Raw genomic sequence first — 16,893 nt, 5'->3', positions numbered from 1 at the left:
TACCCCAAGGTTCACCTCAAAACTCCCCCAAAGAAATGTGTGGAGAAATTGAAAAACACAGGTGCTTTCCTATCCCATTCAGCCAATTCCAGGTCTCAGTTTGCTTCCACCACTAAGTTCTGTTTCACTCTTTCAGTGGCACCTACTCCTTCCCCCTTCAAATCTTGGCTTAACCACTGCCCATCCCCCATGACCCCTCGCGACTCTAATTAAAACTGCAGTCAGCCTCCCTTCCCAGCCCCCCTTGCCCTGCTATGCTTCGTCTCTTTCCATATTGCTCATCACCTTCCAACCTAGTCCACAACTTACTCATTTATCACCTTCCCTGCTTCTCGTCTGTCTTCCCAGACACACAAAGGCAGGTCTGCGAGGGCAGGGATCTTTGTTTTGTTTGGTGAGGCACCCCGAGCACCTAGAACAGTGCCTGGTGCATAGAGACGGGGTGTTGCCTGTCTCAGGGGAGGTGCCCCTTGGGGGTATTTCTACTCACCTCTTTTTTTGCAGCATGTAGATTCCTACCTGGTTGAGGGGGCTGGAAATGCCTAGTCCTAAGTCCCTCGCTAGCCTCAGGGACTTGTGAAATGACTTCAGACCTACATGTGGAATCCCCAGGAGGAGCCTGGAGTAGAATCAGCCTCGCTGAAGCCCCAGCTGATGAATCCTATACCTGGCTCGAGGGGAAGGAGGGCTTGAGGGCTTGGGAGGCACTGGCCTCCGGTCTGCTGCCAGGCACAATGCAGGCAGGCGAGCTTGATCTTGATTGTGTGTGTTTATCACTTCCTTTGTGAATTATCTTAAGCAAATCCTAAATTCCAAACTGAGTTCTCATATCACCTTAAATGTTTGTCGGATTCCTTTTCTGTGGTTAGGTGGTGTTTGCTCACACAGCAAAAATTGATGGGAACACTGATAAAGTCCATAACAGGGGAAGTAAATCTGCCGGGGGAAGAAACACGCCAGCGCTGCGTGAAACATTCCAAAGCCTAATCAGATGCCTTAATTTTTAACTAGTCAGGGTTGTGTGACTGCTCTATTAGCATGAGACACTGGGAGACCTTTGTACCTAGTTCCTCTCTCCGGCCACCCTGGTTGGGACTCACATACCTATAGATGGAGTAGACAGGCATTTCCCACCCCTCAAGTGCCCTCACGTTAAGTGCAGCCTTCCTGGGCAGACTCCCCCTGGCTTCCCTGCCAGCCCCTGCATGACAGCCCCTGCCTCTCACCTCATGAAGCCCAGGAACACCAGCAGGACGAGGCTGACAAGCCACCCGGCTGTGGCGAAGGCTTTGGGCATGGTGAGCGCACCTGTGCCCACGATGAGATTAAACATGTACACCAGTCCAACCTGGAACAGACAGAAGCAACGTTCAAGCTCAGAAATCAATTTCCCTCTCCCCTCAGCAACTCCCAAGGACAGCCCTGGCTGATGGCACAACTGGGAAGGCTGGAAGGCCAGACTTCAGACCGGGAAGCAACTAGAGGGGAGAATTACACCTGGTCCTCTGGAGCCAGGCTCTGCAACCAAGTGTCAGGCCCTGGATGACCAGGGCCCCACGCTCTGTTGGTTCTTTTCAGACCTTCTCCGATGGCCAGCTCCAGCCTCCTTTTTGATCTCCATTCCCCCATCATTTCAGGTTATTCAAAGCTGCCTCACAGATGTTAGCACTCTGTTCAACCAGACTGTGGGCTTCCTGAGGACAGTGTCATGTGTAGGTACCAGGCGCCAGGATGAATGCTCAATGCTGACCCCAAAGGGACACCCATTTTTCCAAGACTGCCAAACACTTGACTCAGGCCTCCTCTCCACCAATCCTTGCCAGTGGCCTTTGGGACATCAAAATTCATGCTTCCCTCACCCCCCTCCCTATACCAACTTCAGTTTTTAAAAAAAAAAATAAGAATATAATTCACACACCACAAAATTCACCCTTTAAAGTACACACTTCAGTGGGTTTTAGTAATATTTAGCAACCAGCATGACCATCTACTTCCATTTTATCACCCCCACAAAAAAACCAGTTTCCATTAGCAACCGCTCTCCATCACCCCTGCACAAAATTCACCCTTTAAAGTACACACTTCAGTGGGTTTTAGTAATATTTAGCAACCAGCACGACCATCTACTTCCATTTTATCACCCCCACCAAAAAACCAGTTTCCATTAGCAACCGCTCTCCATCACCCCTACCCGTGGCAACCAATCTCGGGGTGATTTGTTGGGTCACTGACTTTAGCTTTTAAATGTAACTCTAATTCATGCCACCTTGACTCCAGTGCAGTTAATTACAACTATTCTTTTTGCAAGATCTCAACCGTGAAATTTGTCTTCTGACCTGAATCCCTGATCTTCCACGATGCTCTCCATTCCCATAAGCTCCCCATTGCCCTCCAACCCTCCCTACCAGAAGCCCACCCCCATTGTGGCATCGTTTACCTCCTTTCCGGGTGCAATCAGCTAGCTCTAGGAAGCATGTGCTGCCCCAGCCCCCCTCTTCCTCCCCTTCCCTGTTCTGACTTTTCTGACTGCCAGCCTTTGACAAGGCCCAGCACCTGCTTTTCTCTGCTCCTTGAGACAAAGCTGCTCAAGATTCCTGGAGGGGTTTTCTTTTAATTACAGCGAAGCGATGGGTCCTACAATAAATGAATGGCTCCTTCACCTTGGGTCTAGAAGTCTCAGATTTTCTTTGTTCCTCGACATGGATTTCCTAGCGTTTCCCACAGCAACTGCTCCAAGCATCATTTTTCAAGCCCCCAGACCCATGACCCCCATCACTGTCAGATGAAGGCGTCATCTCCTACTTTATGGAGATGACTGTGGTCACCTGATATGTGCTCCTGAAGCCTCACTCCTTCCTAGCTCAAAAAATCTCAGTATCTGCATGCTCCTTACCCTCCCTCCTCCCTGACTGTCTTTGAGGAACACGTGTCCTTCCTCCTTGCTGACCTAAGCTATGCACCTGAACTTCTGGGCTCATCCCAGCCTTCTGCAATTCTCTCCTCCCACTAGTTCCTCCCCTCTGCTTACAAACTTCCTTGATGCCTTTATTACCCTCTCACTTTCTCTTTACCAAACTGACAGTAGAAGCAATCTGCTTCCTCTGCCTTCATTTCCAAGCTCCTGTACTTGGTGGTTTCCATCCCCAGAACTTTTTTTTTTAATAGGTCGGCCAGTACGGAGATCTGAACCCATGATCTCTCAGTGTTATTAGCCATGCTCTAACCAAGTGAGCTCACCGGCCAGCCCCCTGGAACTCTTCAGGAACTGCACTCTTAAAAAAAAATCACAAATGAAGGGCTGGCCAGTGAGTTCAGTTAGTCAGAGCATGGTATTGTAACACCGAAGTCAACAGTTCAGATCCCTATACCAGGCAGCTACCAAAAAATGTCACAACCTATTTCCCAAGTCCAATGACTTTTTTTTTCCTTTTTTGTCTTTTTTCGTGTACGGCAACGGATAGCAACCCTCAGTGTCGCGCCCGTACCGGACCGGGACCGGCAACGGGATCGCAACCCTCAGTGTTGCACCCGCACCTCGCTCAGCCAGTGAGCGGGAACCGGTCTGTATGTGGGATCCGAACCCTCGGCGGGAGCGCCGCCGTGCTACAGTGCGCCACTGGGCCGGCCCCCCAATGACTTTCTTAGTTAGTCTTTATTCTCTTTCTTACGCGTCTGACATTAGCTGTCTCTTTTTCTCTCTACACATCTTTTCCTCAACAACTTAGTCCAACCCTATGGCTTTAACTACAATGGCTGGACAAAAAACAACTACATTTCTCTTAGTATCAACCCTTCTGCAGACCTCAAGTCCAACCGCCTGCTAGTCACTACCACCTGGACATCCCATCAGTGGCCTCAGCCTCCTTCCTCCCCTCTGTATCCCAGTGTTACTGATTTTATTTCTGAATACTTCTTTTTTCTTTTTCTTTTGACACTGGCCAGTACGGGGATCCAAACCTTTGACTTCATAACACCTGCTCTAACCAATGAGATAACCAGCCAGCCTCTGAGGAGACTTTTGTGATGATTCTTACTCACAATTCAAATGAATCATTTCTGGCCTGGACTATTACAGTGGACACCTAGCTAGTCTTTCTGTGCTCTGTTAAACTGGGTGACTTAGTAGCTTTACCACTTGTCTCTGATCATTTATTTATTTATTTATTTAAAGATGACCAGTAAGGGGATCTTAACCCTTGGCTTGGTGTTGTCAGCACCACGCTCAGCCAGTGAGCGAACCGGCCATCCCTATATAGGATCCGAACCCACAGCCTTGGTGTTATCAGCACCGCACTCTCCCGAGTGAGCCACGGGCCGGCCCTGTCTCTGATCATTTAAAGAAAACAAACCCCTCACCTCTTGGAGCACCCACCCATCTCTCATTTTCACTTCCCATTCTTAGAAAGATGCGCTTTTATCTACTCTTAAGTTTTTCTGAGATAACCATGTGCTGAATTTATGATTAGAAACATGCAAATGGGGGCCCATTCTTCCAGCCTCAGTCAGATTTTTTTTTTAAAGAGTAAATAGAGAGAGGAACTGTCAACGCCATCCTGGGGCCGTCAGCTGGGGGAAGAGGGGTTTGGCAGTGGTTAGAGAGGGACAGGCTTCCCAGCAGGTGTTGACTGGACATTTGAGTGCTGGACAAATGGGAGGACATCCTGTTGAGAGGAAAGAGCTCTGCCCACCATGTATTTATACTTGGCATAGGGCACCAGCCCCTTAATTCCTACCCAGCCTGCAGGGCCCATTCAAATGCTACTTCCAACACAAAGCCCTTCCCAGTCTTCCATGTTTGTCTTGCTTCTCACCTTTGAAACCACCTTTGTTACAGAGCAATGACACTTCCTACACACTATCTTGAGTTTCAGATGTGAGTGTATTTATGTTTTCCACATCACTGCATCTGAGGCCGGCTGTATCTCACTTTTCTTTGCATTTCTCAGGTGCCTGGTGCACAGCTTGAAGACAGGGACACTCAAATGATATGACTGGACCCCGGTTAGGTCATCTCTGACGTGAGTCTGAGAGTCTTTGTCCAGTTCTAGACATCGCCATCTCAATTCAACACTGTAGGCAAATCCCAGAAGGATTAAAACACATTTGGATTATCTTCCTTTGGCACTTGGTTGGATCACAACATTATCAGATATGATTCTCCCTTTGAGAGTCTAGGCTCAGGGTGGTGTTGACAGAATAATTTTGAGAGTGGCAGGTGGGTGGGAAACGGGATACACAGCCCATTGCCAACCTTCTGAACCAGAAGTTTTGGCTTTTCACAAGTGACTGTGAATGTCTATAAAAAACTAAGTCTTGCTTTTGCTGGGTTAATTTCAATCACTGGCACTCTGAGCCTAGTGTGCACAAGGGCAGGAATGGGTCATCTGTCTAGCTTAGTTCTGCTCATTCATTCATTTACTCCACCACTACCGAGAGCCTTCTATGGGCCAGGCCCTGTTCTTGGAGCTTGGGATACAACAGCAAACAACACAGACACAGCCACTGACTTCATGGAGCTACATTCTGAGAAGGAGGAGACAGATAAGAAAACAAACTATGAACACAGCTTGAGAGAACAAGCGTTATGAAGAAAAGAATCAGGGAACTGTGACAAATAATGGGAAAGCACTTTAAATAAAGGATACTCAAGGAAGGCCTGGTGGTGACATTCAAGCCAGGACTTAAAGGATGAGAAGGTGCCTCCAGGAAATGGGCCAGGGAAGAGACTTCCAGGTAAGGTGGGAAAGAGGTAGGTATGTTCAAGGAGCTTTCGGAAGGCCAGCGTGGCTGAAGCACAGCAAGCTAGGCAGCGGAGGGCTGTATGAAGCTGGGGTTGAACTCTGTAGGGCCCTTTTGGAAGTGATGGGGGTCGATGTTTTAGAGGGTTTTAAGCAGGGCACTAACAGAATAGACCCCAGCAGATGACCTAACATTTGATCCCTCTGCAGCTTTGTTCTCTGCTTATTGCCTCTATAAGAAGTAACACTTACAAAGGGATTAAAAATCTTATTTCTTTATGGAAAATGGTCCTGGGGATGGTTCTGGTGATAGAAGTAAAGAGAAAGCAAAGAGGCTTAAGAAGGTGATGGTTCCTGGGCAAAAGTTTTATGGGGAAATTAAATAGCACAAGAGGCATTTGTAAATTTGGGGATGCATAAAGGTCTTGGGATGTAGAAGTCAAAGATCCATTGTAGATCAGGTTTCTCAGCCCAGGCACTGTTGACATTTTGGGGCCACAGCATTCTTTGTTGTGGGGGCCTGTCCTGTGCATTGTAGGGTGTTTAGCAGCATCCCTGTCCTCTGTCCACTAAATTCCAGTAACAACCTCCCCCCACCAGTGGTTTCCTGACAATCAAACATGTCTTCAGAGCTGGCTGGTTAGCTCACTTGGTTAGAGTGTGGTGCTGGTAACACCAAGGTCAAGAGTTCACATCCCTACGCTGGCCAGCCACCAAAACCAAAATAAAAAAAAAAAGTCTCTAGATATTGCCAATTGTTTTCTGGGTGGCAAGATCACCACCGGTGGAGAACCACTGCTGTAAATAAAGATACAATAAAATATGCACGCTCAACTTCAAATAAATCTCAGTGAAGAAGAACCTTTCAGAACTTCACCAAGAAATTTACTGGAGATAAGCCATTGGCAGGTGGGAACAGAAATGGATAATCATGTTCGTTTTGCTTGCCATTTTCAGTTCCAAAACAAGCACTGTGGCCTAGCAGGGGCTCAGGGACTCCTGTGGGATAAGGCAGGACCTCCTTGCCTTCTGAGGGCTTCACAGTCCTGACAAGTGTTAAGTCCTCTTTACCTTCAGTAAAAGTAATCAGTAAGGACTGATCACAAGGAGCAGGCATATGGAGGCAGGAAGTAAATCTGAGCTGAGCCACAAGCCAGGTCAAGAGCCGTTGTGGGGAAGGAGGAGAAAGGAGACATTCTCTTCTGCTGATCACAGGACAGCTCTGCGGGGTTGGCCTCCAGGGAAGTGTGGCAGAAAGCTGAGGAATAAGGCCCTCCCAAAAGAAGACCTATGCGTGCAGGCTAATCCGAGTTTCCTCTGTGGCTGAACTGCAGAAGGCACAGTCCCTGCTCCTCGGTTCTGCTGCCCTGTCCCCAGTGCTCCAGCGAGCTACTGCAGCACCCCCTGCCTCACCTCCAAGCCAGCAGCGTCTCCCACGTCACTGTATGAGGCAGTGGCCACCAGTGTCTTTCAGTGACTTCCCCTCTGACAGGTGTAAAAGGAAACAGAAGGCAGCAATGAAGCAGAAGCAACAACGAGGATTTAAGGATGTGAAACAAGCGCTCTTTCCTTCAAAAGCAACAGCAACAATCTTCAGCAGGCAGCAGCCTGTGGACCATGCTGCTGGGAGTGATCCACTTCATCTTGTATTTTCAATCCTGGCCACTCCTGGCCCCCATAAGTAGGGAAACAAACATGCCTGTCCTAAGATTACTTATGGCGACATGTACAGGCCTGAATCATGTCTCTGAGAGGGTATAGCACGCAAGCCCCCTATGAGGCTTGTCTGCCTGTTACAAATATTTCATGCAGAATAATTCAAGCTTAAGCAAACATGCTTGGCACCCCTGAAGGAAAACAGAACTCACGATGGGGTAGCATAGAGATAACGAGAGGCTTTATCTTACAAGTGACCATGTTACAGGGTGATGTACATTTATGAACTACAGGCCCAGTATCTTGGTCTCCTAAGGCAGCCAGAGGATGGTTCTGCCCACAGTGTGCTGAGCGGGGGCCTGCAGGGGAATTCAGAGCAGCAACGGCAGTAAAGACACTTCCATAGCTTATCTGGGCTCAGTGAATGATAAACCCTCTTCTGGTCTCACAGGGGATCAAGACTCATTCCCCCAGGATGACAGAGTTAGGGAAGCCTTAGGAAGGAGGTGTCCTCTCCCCTCAAAACCCTGACTACTACCTCCTGGCTAATGCCACAGCATCCCCCTCACCATCCATCTTTTCCCTACATCCCTCTCACCAGTAGAATAAGAAAACACCAGCACTTGTTTATAGCAAATTCCCAGAGCTGGCCCTCAAACAAATACCCTGAACAAAATAAAACACATAGGAAATGGGGGGGGGGCAGACCCCACTGAAGCTTGTAGGTCTAACGTCCCAGTTTCCTGTGGGCGCATGCTCAGCTTGTAGGTCTAACGTCCAGTTTCCTGTGGGTGCATGCTGACATGTGAAATGACGACGTGAGCAACTGGAGACACAAGAAATGGGGGCACATCACAGTGTTTTCCTTGCAAAACTCAGTTACAGAAATGACTCATTTCCTCATCTCTAAGTTCATAGATATTGTAAGAAAAAGGAGGAACTGTGGCGACGTTTACAGACAGTGTGGACATTTCATTGCTGATACTAGGAGGCCAGGAGCTGTTACATGACTCCACAAATGAGAGGGACACTATTCACTCCATTCCAGGGATCACGAAAGACTTCCCCTGATAAATTACAGAGATGAAGGGCTCCATTATCGCTGAACACGAATGGCACAGGCTCAACAGGAAGACCCTGGAGTGAGGGAGGCTATCATACAGCTGTTCTCAGAGATGCCTCTTTATCCATCACACCACAACAGTAGAGCCAGTGAAGCTGGCAGAAACACAGCAGGGCTTCCCGAGCAAGGAAAGTATGTGCAAAGCAGGATAGTTGTTAAAGCATGGTAAGTTCTGGAAAGAAGACACTGGCCAGCAGCAAAAAAACCAAACCAAACCAAACCAAACCAAAACAAAACAAAATGAAACAAAAATAAAGAAGACTCGCTGCTTAGGGCAGTGCTGCTCTTCTTTAGGATACGTGGTAGCAATGTGAGTCAATCATCTGATTATTCTAGTCCTCCAGCTACTTATCCAGGCAAGGGAGCCCTATGATGTAACAACTATGACCAACTCTATATTAAGAAAGATAAACTGAGTGTGTGTGTGTGTGATAGATGAGGGATAACAGACCCAAGACAGTGAGAAATCAACCATTCTAATTGCTCTAATTGCAGACTCCAGTAAATTGCACTTAGAAGTCTCTGCATGCTTTCACTGCCTCTTACACCATCCAAGACTATAAAGTTGTGCAACGTGAAATTCAGCTAAAGACCAAAGTGATTTCAAATTGCTGAGATGAGCAAAACCATGAGTCAACAGCTGTCAATCACTGTCCATCACAAGGGCAACACAGTATATGCAAGTGGCAGTAGCCATGAGACAAATACTATTAAGCATTAGCAAGGCAATTTGTTTGGCTTATCACTCTCTGATAAACATTAAAAAGGGAATAAACCTGACTCATATTCCAAGCCGTGACAGCGGCAACGTGGCTGCTTCTCCACCAAGCTCCCTCATTTTGCTTTCACCAGGGTCTATCCAAGTGGCCGCACTCACTAGTACAGTACATAGGAAGCAGCACGCTTCTCTAGAAGCCAAGAGCACTGTGATGAACAAAACAGGTTTTTTTTTTTGTTTTTTTTTTATTAGGTAAGGGGATCTTAACCCTTGACTTGGTGTTGTCAGCACCATGCTCTCCCAAGTGAGCCAACCAGCCATCCCTATATAGGATCTGAACCCGTGGCCTTGGTGTTATCAGCACCGCACTCTTGACTTGGTGTTGTCAGCACCATGCTCTCCCAAGTGAGCCAACCAGCCATCCCTATATAGGATCTGAACCCGTGGCCTTGGTGTTATCAGCACCGCACTCTCCCAAGTGAGCCACGGGCCGGCCCTCAAAACAGGTTCTAACAGTAATACTCACGTAGGGAGAATAGAGCTCCCCGGTCTCTGTGATTTCACCGGCCATTTCCAAAAGAGAGGAAGGGTGGGCAGCAGAGGTTCCTTCTGTGCAGGGGTGGCAGCTGCAGCGTCTCCCTAAGACAAAAGAGAAGACTTCACCTTTCCGATGGACCTGAGATGGGCATGACGTTTGTGGACACCCTCCCCCTCATCATTTTATCATAAACACTTCCGGCCTCCACATCTGTCACAAGACTCCTCCCCGAGGGAAGGTTCTTCCTCGATGACTGAAATCTGGGCGGTTTCTTCCAACTTTTTTCCATTGCTGTGCTGGGCACTGCTCGGTGCACAGCATGAATGTATTCAATGCTGCTCGGATTCCAAGTGACTTAAGGGGCCTCCCAAGTCACTAGGTCTCACCCACCGCAAAAGCCCCCTTTGCACACTCTGAGGTGGTTATCTCCATTTAATTCCAAGAACTGCGAGCTCGCTACCACACCGGGCAGCCCAAGGAACTATCTGACTCCTCCGCCTATGACAGGGAGCTGGGGGCCTTCCTACGTCGCCCCTCCAACCCAATCCTTGCCCCGAATCCTCTCCTTTTCAATGGGGCCTCCATTCCCCGCCCCCCACCTGCCTTCTGCCCCACCTTAAGTTTCCGGTACCCTCAAACCTCCCTTTCTTCTCAATAGCCCCGCTCCGAACCTCTCCCTCTCCCTCCCTTCTGGAGGAGCCCCGAGTCTGGCACCACCCGGTCCTCCCGTCCGGCCCAGCACCTGCAGCACAGCTCGCGGCGCCTCCGGCCACTCCGCTGCTCCCAGCGCCAGCTGTCTCGCACCAGCGCCCGCAGCGCGCATGCGCTGGCGCCGCAGCCCACCTTCTCCGCGAGAGCTCGGGCTGGGCGCGGCGCGCTGATTGGGCCCCTCGCGGGGGCGGGACCGGGATTGGGGCCTGGTGGCTGCCGTCTGCGTGGCGGAAGTGGGCGGGGTGAGCTCCCACGCGCATGCGGGAAGCGTGGTTAGTTGGAGGAGGTGATCACTCTTTCTGTTGGGGGCGCTTTCGTTGGCGGTGGGTCGGTCTGAGCTGGGCAGTACCCAGACCCCTGTGGTTGGAGGGTCGAGGAGAGTGTGCCTGAGCGACACACAAAGTGGAGAGGCCTGAGAATTTAAGGCTGCCTCACCCTAAAGTAGTTTGGGAGAACAGGCTAGTGGGGCGGGTCGGAGGCAGGGCCCGGGCCCAGGGGAGTGGTCACTGGGAAGAGGGGTTGGAAATAGGTTTAAGGCAGGGCTGAAAGTTGATCCTGGGTTGGAATCCCTGGACTGGGACAAATAATGGGATTCTTGCGGGTAAGTGTTGGTAGTTGGTGCTTGGGTTTGAGGAATGAAAGTCTGAGGAGTAGACTGAAGAGATAGGCAGAAACGGCAGCCCAGGCTTGGCCCCTTGAAACGCGAGTTAGGATTGTCTAGTTATCCTTAATCAGTTAGGTTCCCCTTCTTGCAAGGGGTTTGGAGTTCGTGTTCGCTGAAGTGTTTGGAAGGAAAGAAAGATGGGAGTCCCTTCTGTCAACTTGGCCCCAGCAGGAGAGCCTAGGCTGCCACTCTAACTGGGAGGAAACTCAGGTCCTGAAGTCTCTGCCTTCCTCACCTGCAGGCTGCTACCATGAGGTTGAATCAGAACACCTTGCTGCTGGGGAAGAAGGTGGTGCTGGTACCCTACACCTCAGAGCACGTGCCTAGGTAACTGATCCGCCTGACATGGGGTGCAGTTGTATCAGTTTGTAAAGCTGTGTAAGTCAGCTCTCTAAGTCACAGTGAGGAGAGTCAACCTTCCTTATGCCAAATCTCAGAGGAAACAGCCTCTGAGAATAACAAACATGGGTTGTGAGAAGTGATTACGTATAGGAAAAAAAAAAAAAAAAAAGAAAGCTGAAGCAAGGGACTATGACTTCCCCAGAAGCTGCCACCCATCCCCTCGTTTTTCCCTTTCACCCTCTCAGCTTCCTTTTGGCCTTTCAGCAAGGAATTATTTTATGTAAACCAAATGTGTGTAAGAAAGAAAAATTGTCTTCTCACCTAATTGTAAATTAATGACATTCCTTTGGTGCTAGTGAATATGTTCAGTTCTTGCAGTCTTACTGTTAGCTTGTTCTAAAATTCTGAGCTGATGGGCTGTTTTGATGTCTGCTGTTTGAGAGCCAGGACTGAGTCACAGGATGGTACTCTTCTGGGGTTAGTCGGCAAATGTCTGGCAGATTGGGATAGTGATAGTGTAGGGGGGTATCCTCTGCTTGTAATTTCCCTTTTGGGGGTTTCTGGTGCTCTGCCTTCGTGGGGATCTGTCCAGGCTTTTTTTGCTGAGGTTAGCTTGTCACATACTTCCCCTGAGGAATTTCAGGAATGTTTTTTCAGACTGCTCCTCTGCACTGACCCCCTGACACAGGACAGGAAGCCAGACAGATAAAACTGACTCCTCCTGCTGTTCTCTTCTAGAACTAGTCTGCCTTTAGGTCTCCTGCCTGTGGTTCGCTGTCTTAGGAGCAATCATAACCCTTTCTTTGAGTCTTCTATGAGCCCTGTGTTAACCCTGTGGGACCTTCCTTTCTACTGTGCATTTCTTTACAGAGTGTCACATCCATGCCTCTGAATCAGTCCTGCATGTCTAAGGCCATCCCTTTGTCCCTGCAGGTACCACGAATGGATGAAATCAGAGGAACTGCAGCGTTTGACAGCCTCAGAGCCGCTGACCCTGGAGCAGGAGTATGCCATGCAGCACAGCTGGCGGGAGGATGCAGACAGTGAGGAGCGGAGGCCCCGGCCCTGGGCAGTGGGAGGGCTGACTCTGGAGGCAGTCTCCAGGCTCTTTCTCTTTCTCATCACCAGCCACAGCGCTTATGAGGCTGCAAAAGCTTTATGAAAAGCCTGGAAGGTGCCAGAAACCTTTGTACCCTCCTCCCACCTGAAGCTGGTCCCCGTGACTGATGCTTCTGACTTCTTCCCCTCTCACTGTGCCAGGCTTGGAAAGATTTAGAGAAAGTAAAGAATTTTTGGCTCTGGCTATAAATTTAGGCCCTCCCCTCACATCCCTGGCCATAGTTTAGTGTGGCTGTGGTTCCTGTCCTTTGGGTCCTCTGCGCTCTGAGTGTATGGTGCTGTTTGGAGAAGCCATATTTTACTGCAGATCGAAGGCAGGTTTGGAACTTTGTAATGAGCTGAAGGAAGATCTGGGCTCCCTTTTCTCTTCCCAGACTCAGGGCCGATGGTGTTCTGCAGTTCCCTGGCTTCGGTAGGAATCCCATCCTCACCTCTCCTCTCTGGGGAGTGTAGGTGATAACTCTGTTGCCTCCCTGCTTAGAGTGCACCTTCATTTTGCTGGATGCAGAGAAGTGGCAGGCCCAGCCAGGCATCACTGAAGAGAGCTGCATGGCAGGAGATGTGAACCTCTTTCTCACAGATGTAGAAGACCCCACCTTGGGGGAGATCGAGGTCATGATTGCAGGTTTGTTCTACCTGGCCCTGCCTTCCCTCCCTCACACTCAGATCTGCTGAACTGTGAGGCTGCCAAGCTGCATAGGGTGCTCAGAGAACCTAGTGGGAGGCTCCACATTGGTGAGCCCAGCACTTGGCTGGGGCAGACTGCCCCGAGTCCCCCTCAGCCTGGTGAGGTGGCTCACCCCTGGGTTCATCACTTTATTTCCTTATGCTTAGGTGTGAACTTAACCTTTGGTTTTGGGGTCTTCACAATTCAGTCTGCCTCATTCTTGACGTATGCTGGGGACCATCTGAAAATAAATGATCTCTGAAGCATCTTGTCATGCAGTGGGAGGAGCCTCTCCCATTTCTGCATCCTTGGTCCTCAGCTTCCCCCGAGAGGCTACTGACTGTCTCCATGAGGCAGCATACCCCGAGAGGCTACTGTCTTCATGATGTGAGGGGGGTCAGCTGTGGAGTTAGATTGCTGAGGTGCAAGCTGTGAGACCTGGAGCGAGTCATTTAACTCCTCCTTGCCTGTTTCCTCATCTGCAGAATGGTAATGATAGTACCAACTTCACAGAGTTGTTGTGAGGATTGAGGTCATGTCTGTCAAGTGGCCACACTAGAGCCTGGCACATGGTGGCGGCTGCTGTTATTGTTTTTCCTAGAGCCCAGCTGCAGGGGCAAAGGCTTCGGCACTGAGGCCGTTCTCATGATGATGTCTTATGGTAAGAAAGTCTGAGCAGACAACTGGGGAGGAGGCCTGAGGGTGGGGGGCAGGTGCTTCCACTGCAAGCTGGGACAGGAGGAGCTGGGGGAGGGGCTTCAGCCTGCTGCTTGCCCCTCTCTCTGATCTCCTCTGGGAGGAGTGACTAACTTAGGTCTGACCAAGTTTGAGGCTAAAATCGGGCAAGGAAATGACCCGAGCATCCGGATGTTCCAGAAACTTCACTTTGAGCAGGTAAGGATGTCGTCGGCAGAGGGCAAGGCCTAGGTCTGTGCAGTGGGGCCTGATGGTGCTAGAACTTCTGGCTGTAACTTAGCAGGCCCTGTTTTCTCTGGCTCATGCAGGTGGCTGTGAGCAGTGTCTTCCAGGAGGTGACGCTCAGACTGACCATGAGCGAGCCTGAGCGGCAGTGGCTTCTGGAGCAGACCAGCCACGTGCAAGAGAAGCCCTACAGAGATGGGTCAGCAGGGCCCTGCTGACAGCAGGGGTGCCGCACATTCCAAAGACCAGAGCCCCGCAACAGGAGTAAACATACGGAGCTTTCAGTGCCAGAGAGCTCCTGGTCCTGCTCCAGGCTGAGAATCACCTTTTGGGCCCTTTAGACTCTGGCCAGGCTTGCCTTGGCCTCTCTTCACTGGCAATATGGCTGAGCGGACTCCAGGGCCTGTCCCTCCTCTCCCCTCCTGGCCAAACCCAGATCAGACTCAGAACCTGGAATGGATGGCAGGAATCCACAGGACAGGTCAGGGTGGAGGTGGGAGCCAGAGGTGCAGGGGCACCACGGAGAACTGACGGGAGTGAACATGCCTTTCCCCATAAAGGCCGGGGGCATCATCCTGTGGCCACTGTCCTGGCTGGGAGTAAAGCACACTTCAATCAGGTCAGTGGCCAAGTTAGAGTGTCTGGTGCTGATAGAGTGTCCAGCCTGCTCTGGAAGCTCGGCCAGCTTCCGTTTCCTCATTCAGCCTGTGTGGAGAACTACCAGGAGGCCCATCTTAGCATCTGGTCCTCATTTGTCCTGCAGAAGCAGGCTGGTGTGACTCTGGAAAGACAGGTAGCTTAGAGAGGGAGTGAGTGGCCAGCCCCTCGACCTAGTGTTCTTGTTCTTTTTACTCTTCAGAGCCAAATTGTTCTTTTTACTCTTCAGAGCCAAATAGTCTTGCAGAGGAGTAAGTTAGTTTTGGATACAGCTTCTTGTGGCTGGAGAACATCCTTCTGTTGAAGGTTGGGTCCTCCTGTGCAGTTGCCAGGGCTTCAGGAGAAGTGGAGGCCACTCAGTGGTACCCTCCTGAAGAGGAGGGCTTTAGGCTGCTCTGCTGTCTGTCCCTCCTGCTCTCCCATGCTCTGCTTCTGGGAGCAGCTGCCCCTGACCAGGCCATGAGGGGGCAGTGGAGGCCCAGGTTTAGGATGGCCTGGCTGCCTGGCAACAGCTGCTTACAAGGTAGAGCTGGGCCTCAGGGTGGGGGGGGACACTCTTTGATTTCTGACTGTTCCCCGTGCCCCGTCATAATCCAGGGTGGCAGTCAAGAAAGGCTGGGCATGTTTTCAAAACACAGCATCGAAGAATGCTTGTAGGGCATTTTCAAGCCGGAGAAAACAGTCCCAAGTAAGGTGACTTGCTCAAGGCCTTTCAGCCCCCTCAATCTCGGCACCTCACAGCCGACCATCCCTGTGGGAAATGGTAGCTCTAAAACATGCTTGAATCTAAAAGCAAAACTTCACTTGCTATGGCTGTTTGTGCTGTGCTCCAGTCTCTCCGCGATAGGAGTTCCCTCTGAGCCACGTGTCTTCGGCTTAGACTCAAAGTTCCCCTAGGGCTTCCCCAGCAGGTGAGGTAGGGAGGGGCCACTCCACAGCCCTGTGGTGCAATCAGGACTGCTTGACCTGTGCAGGGTGGGGAGGGGTCCAGGGGTCATAGGGTTGAGGTGGGGGTAGGATGGAGGGCAGGCCAGGCCCAGCTGAGCAGGGCGTGGGCAATGGGTGCTATGATTAGGATTTTGGTTGGTCCCTCTTAACTCTAGTGGAATCCAAACCCTAACAAGGAGATGGCCAGAGTCCCTGATTCTCTTATCTTCCTTCTTCACTTGTTCCCTTCAAGGCAGGAACCTGGTTCTAAGTGGTCTCCTGTGGGTCGGTGGAGAGTAAGTAGCCTGGGGCCAGCTTCCCTCCCTTCTGAGCACTTGTCCTGGAACTTCCTGGCTCTGCAGGCCACCCTGGCAGACCTTTAGGCTGTGGCCTCTGGTGCCAGAGGTGTAAGGGACCTGGGTCTTTGGAGAGGCAGGGCATTTTGCCTCTGGAAAGTCCCCTCCACCGCACCCTGCCACACAGCATGCATGTTCTGGGGCTCAGCGGACCTGTTTTCCCTAGTACTGAACAACTGCCCTCCAATCAGGTCAGTGGCCAGATAAGATAGAGTATCTGGTGCTAGCTCAGCCTGCTCCGGGGACTGCTGCAGCCCACTGGCGGCTGGCAGAAAGTGTAAGCGTAAAGCTGAGCCCTTGCGTTCCAAATCAAGCTGTCTGTCTGTCCTAGGATTCACACTTTCAGCGCTCCAAGAGTTACAGGAACCCCTGAGCCCTCTGAGCACTTAGGTCTCAGCTCCCACTTTCTCCAATAACTGTCCCCATCGCATAAGGGGCCCACGGCCAGCCCCACACATGTGGGTACACACACCAAGCGAAGCACAGGAAGCTGGGTGGGTCCTGCTCCTCCCACAGGACTGTGTGCAGCTGCAGATTCCAGGCCCTCTGGTTAAAGTGACCAGGGCTTAGGGTCACAGGAAGCCCTACATGGTCCTCCTTCCAGCCATACCCTCCCCTCCAAGCCAAAGGCTACTCTAAAAGGGGTCCAAGGCCAGAGAACAAAGCTCTGAAAGAAAACACAGAGGCTGAAGTTGTTTGGAGAAACCGGTTGAATTTCTGAAGGAGTTTCCTTAGAATAGTGGTGCCTGGCTTGGG

At 50.7% G+C, this 16,893-nt stretch overlaps 2 protein-coding genes across 4 annotated transcripts in view; one reads left to right on the top strand and one right to left on the bottom strand.

Annotated features, from left to right (window-relative positions):
- Positions 1–10,594, bottom strand: part of TMEM104 (transmembrane protein 104) — a 59,659-nt gene extending 49,065 nt beyond the window's left edge. For 2 of the 3 annotated variants that reach the window (XM_008588263.1, XM_008588264.1), the window contains exons 1-2: positions 9,762–9,846; positions 1,227–1,348 (exon numbers count right to left, since the gene is read on the bottom strand). In XM_008588263.1, the coding sequence (XP_008586485.1) occupies positions 1,227–1,348; positions 9,762–9,806 (167 nt within the window). In that variant the 5' untranslated portion in view covers positions 9,807–9,846. Of the gene's footprint in view, positions 1–1,226; positions 1,349–9,761; positions 9,875–10,515 lie in introns of those variants that run through there. The other variant, XM_008588265.1, reaches the window with a different exon arrangement.
- Positions 10,595–10,785: 191 nt separating this feature from the next.
- NAT9 (N-acetyltransferase 9 (GCN5-related, putative)) lies at positions 10,786–14,415 on the top strand. Its single transcript, XM_008588260.1, has 7 exons — positions 10,786–10,811; positions 11,390–11,475; positions 12,424–12,533; positions 13,091–13,234; positions 13,878–13,937; positions 14,076–14,170; positions 14,281–14,415. Exons 2-7 carry the CDS (start codon positions 11,399–11,401, stop codon positions 14,413–14,415), a joined length of 621 nt encoding a protein of 206 aa, XP_008586482.1. The 5' UTR covers positions 10,786–10,811; positions 11,390–11,398.
- The last annotated feature ends 2,478 nt before the right edge of the window (positions 14,416–16,893 follow it).

The sequence above is a fragment of the Galeopterus variegatus genome, unplaced genomic scaffold, assembly GCF_000696425.1.
Source record: "Galeopterus variegatus unplaced genomic scaffold, G_variegatus-3.0.2 Scaffold4752, whole genome shotgun sequence".
NCBI lineage: Eukaryota > Metazoa > Chordata > Mammalia > Dermoptera > Cynocephalidae > Galeopterus > Galeopterus variegatus.
The sequence above is the reverse complement of the archived record's forward strand: the minus strand, read 5'-3'. Positions and strand labels throughout refer to the sequence as shown.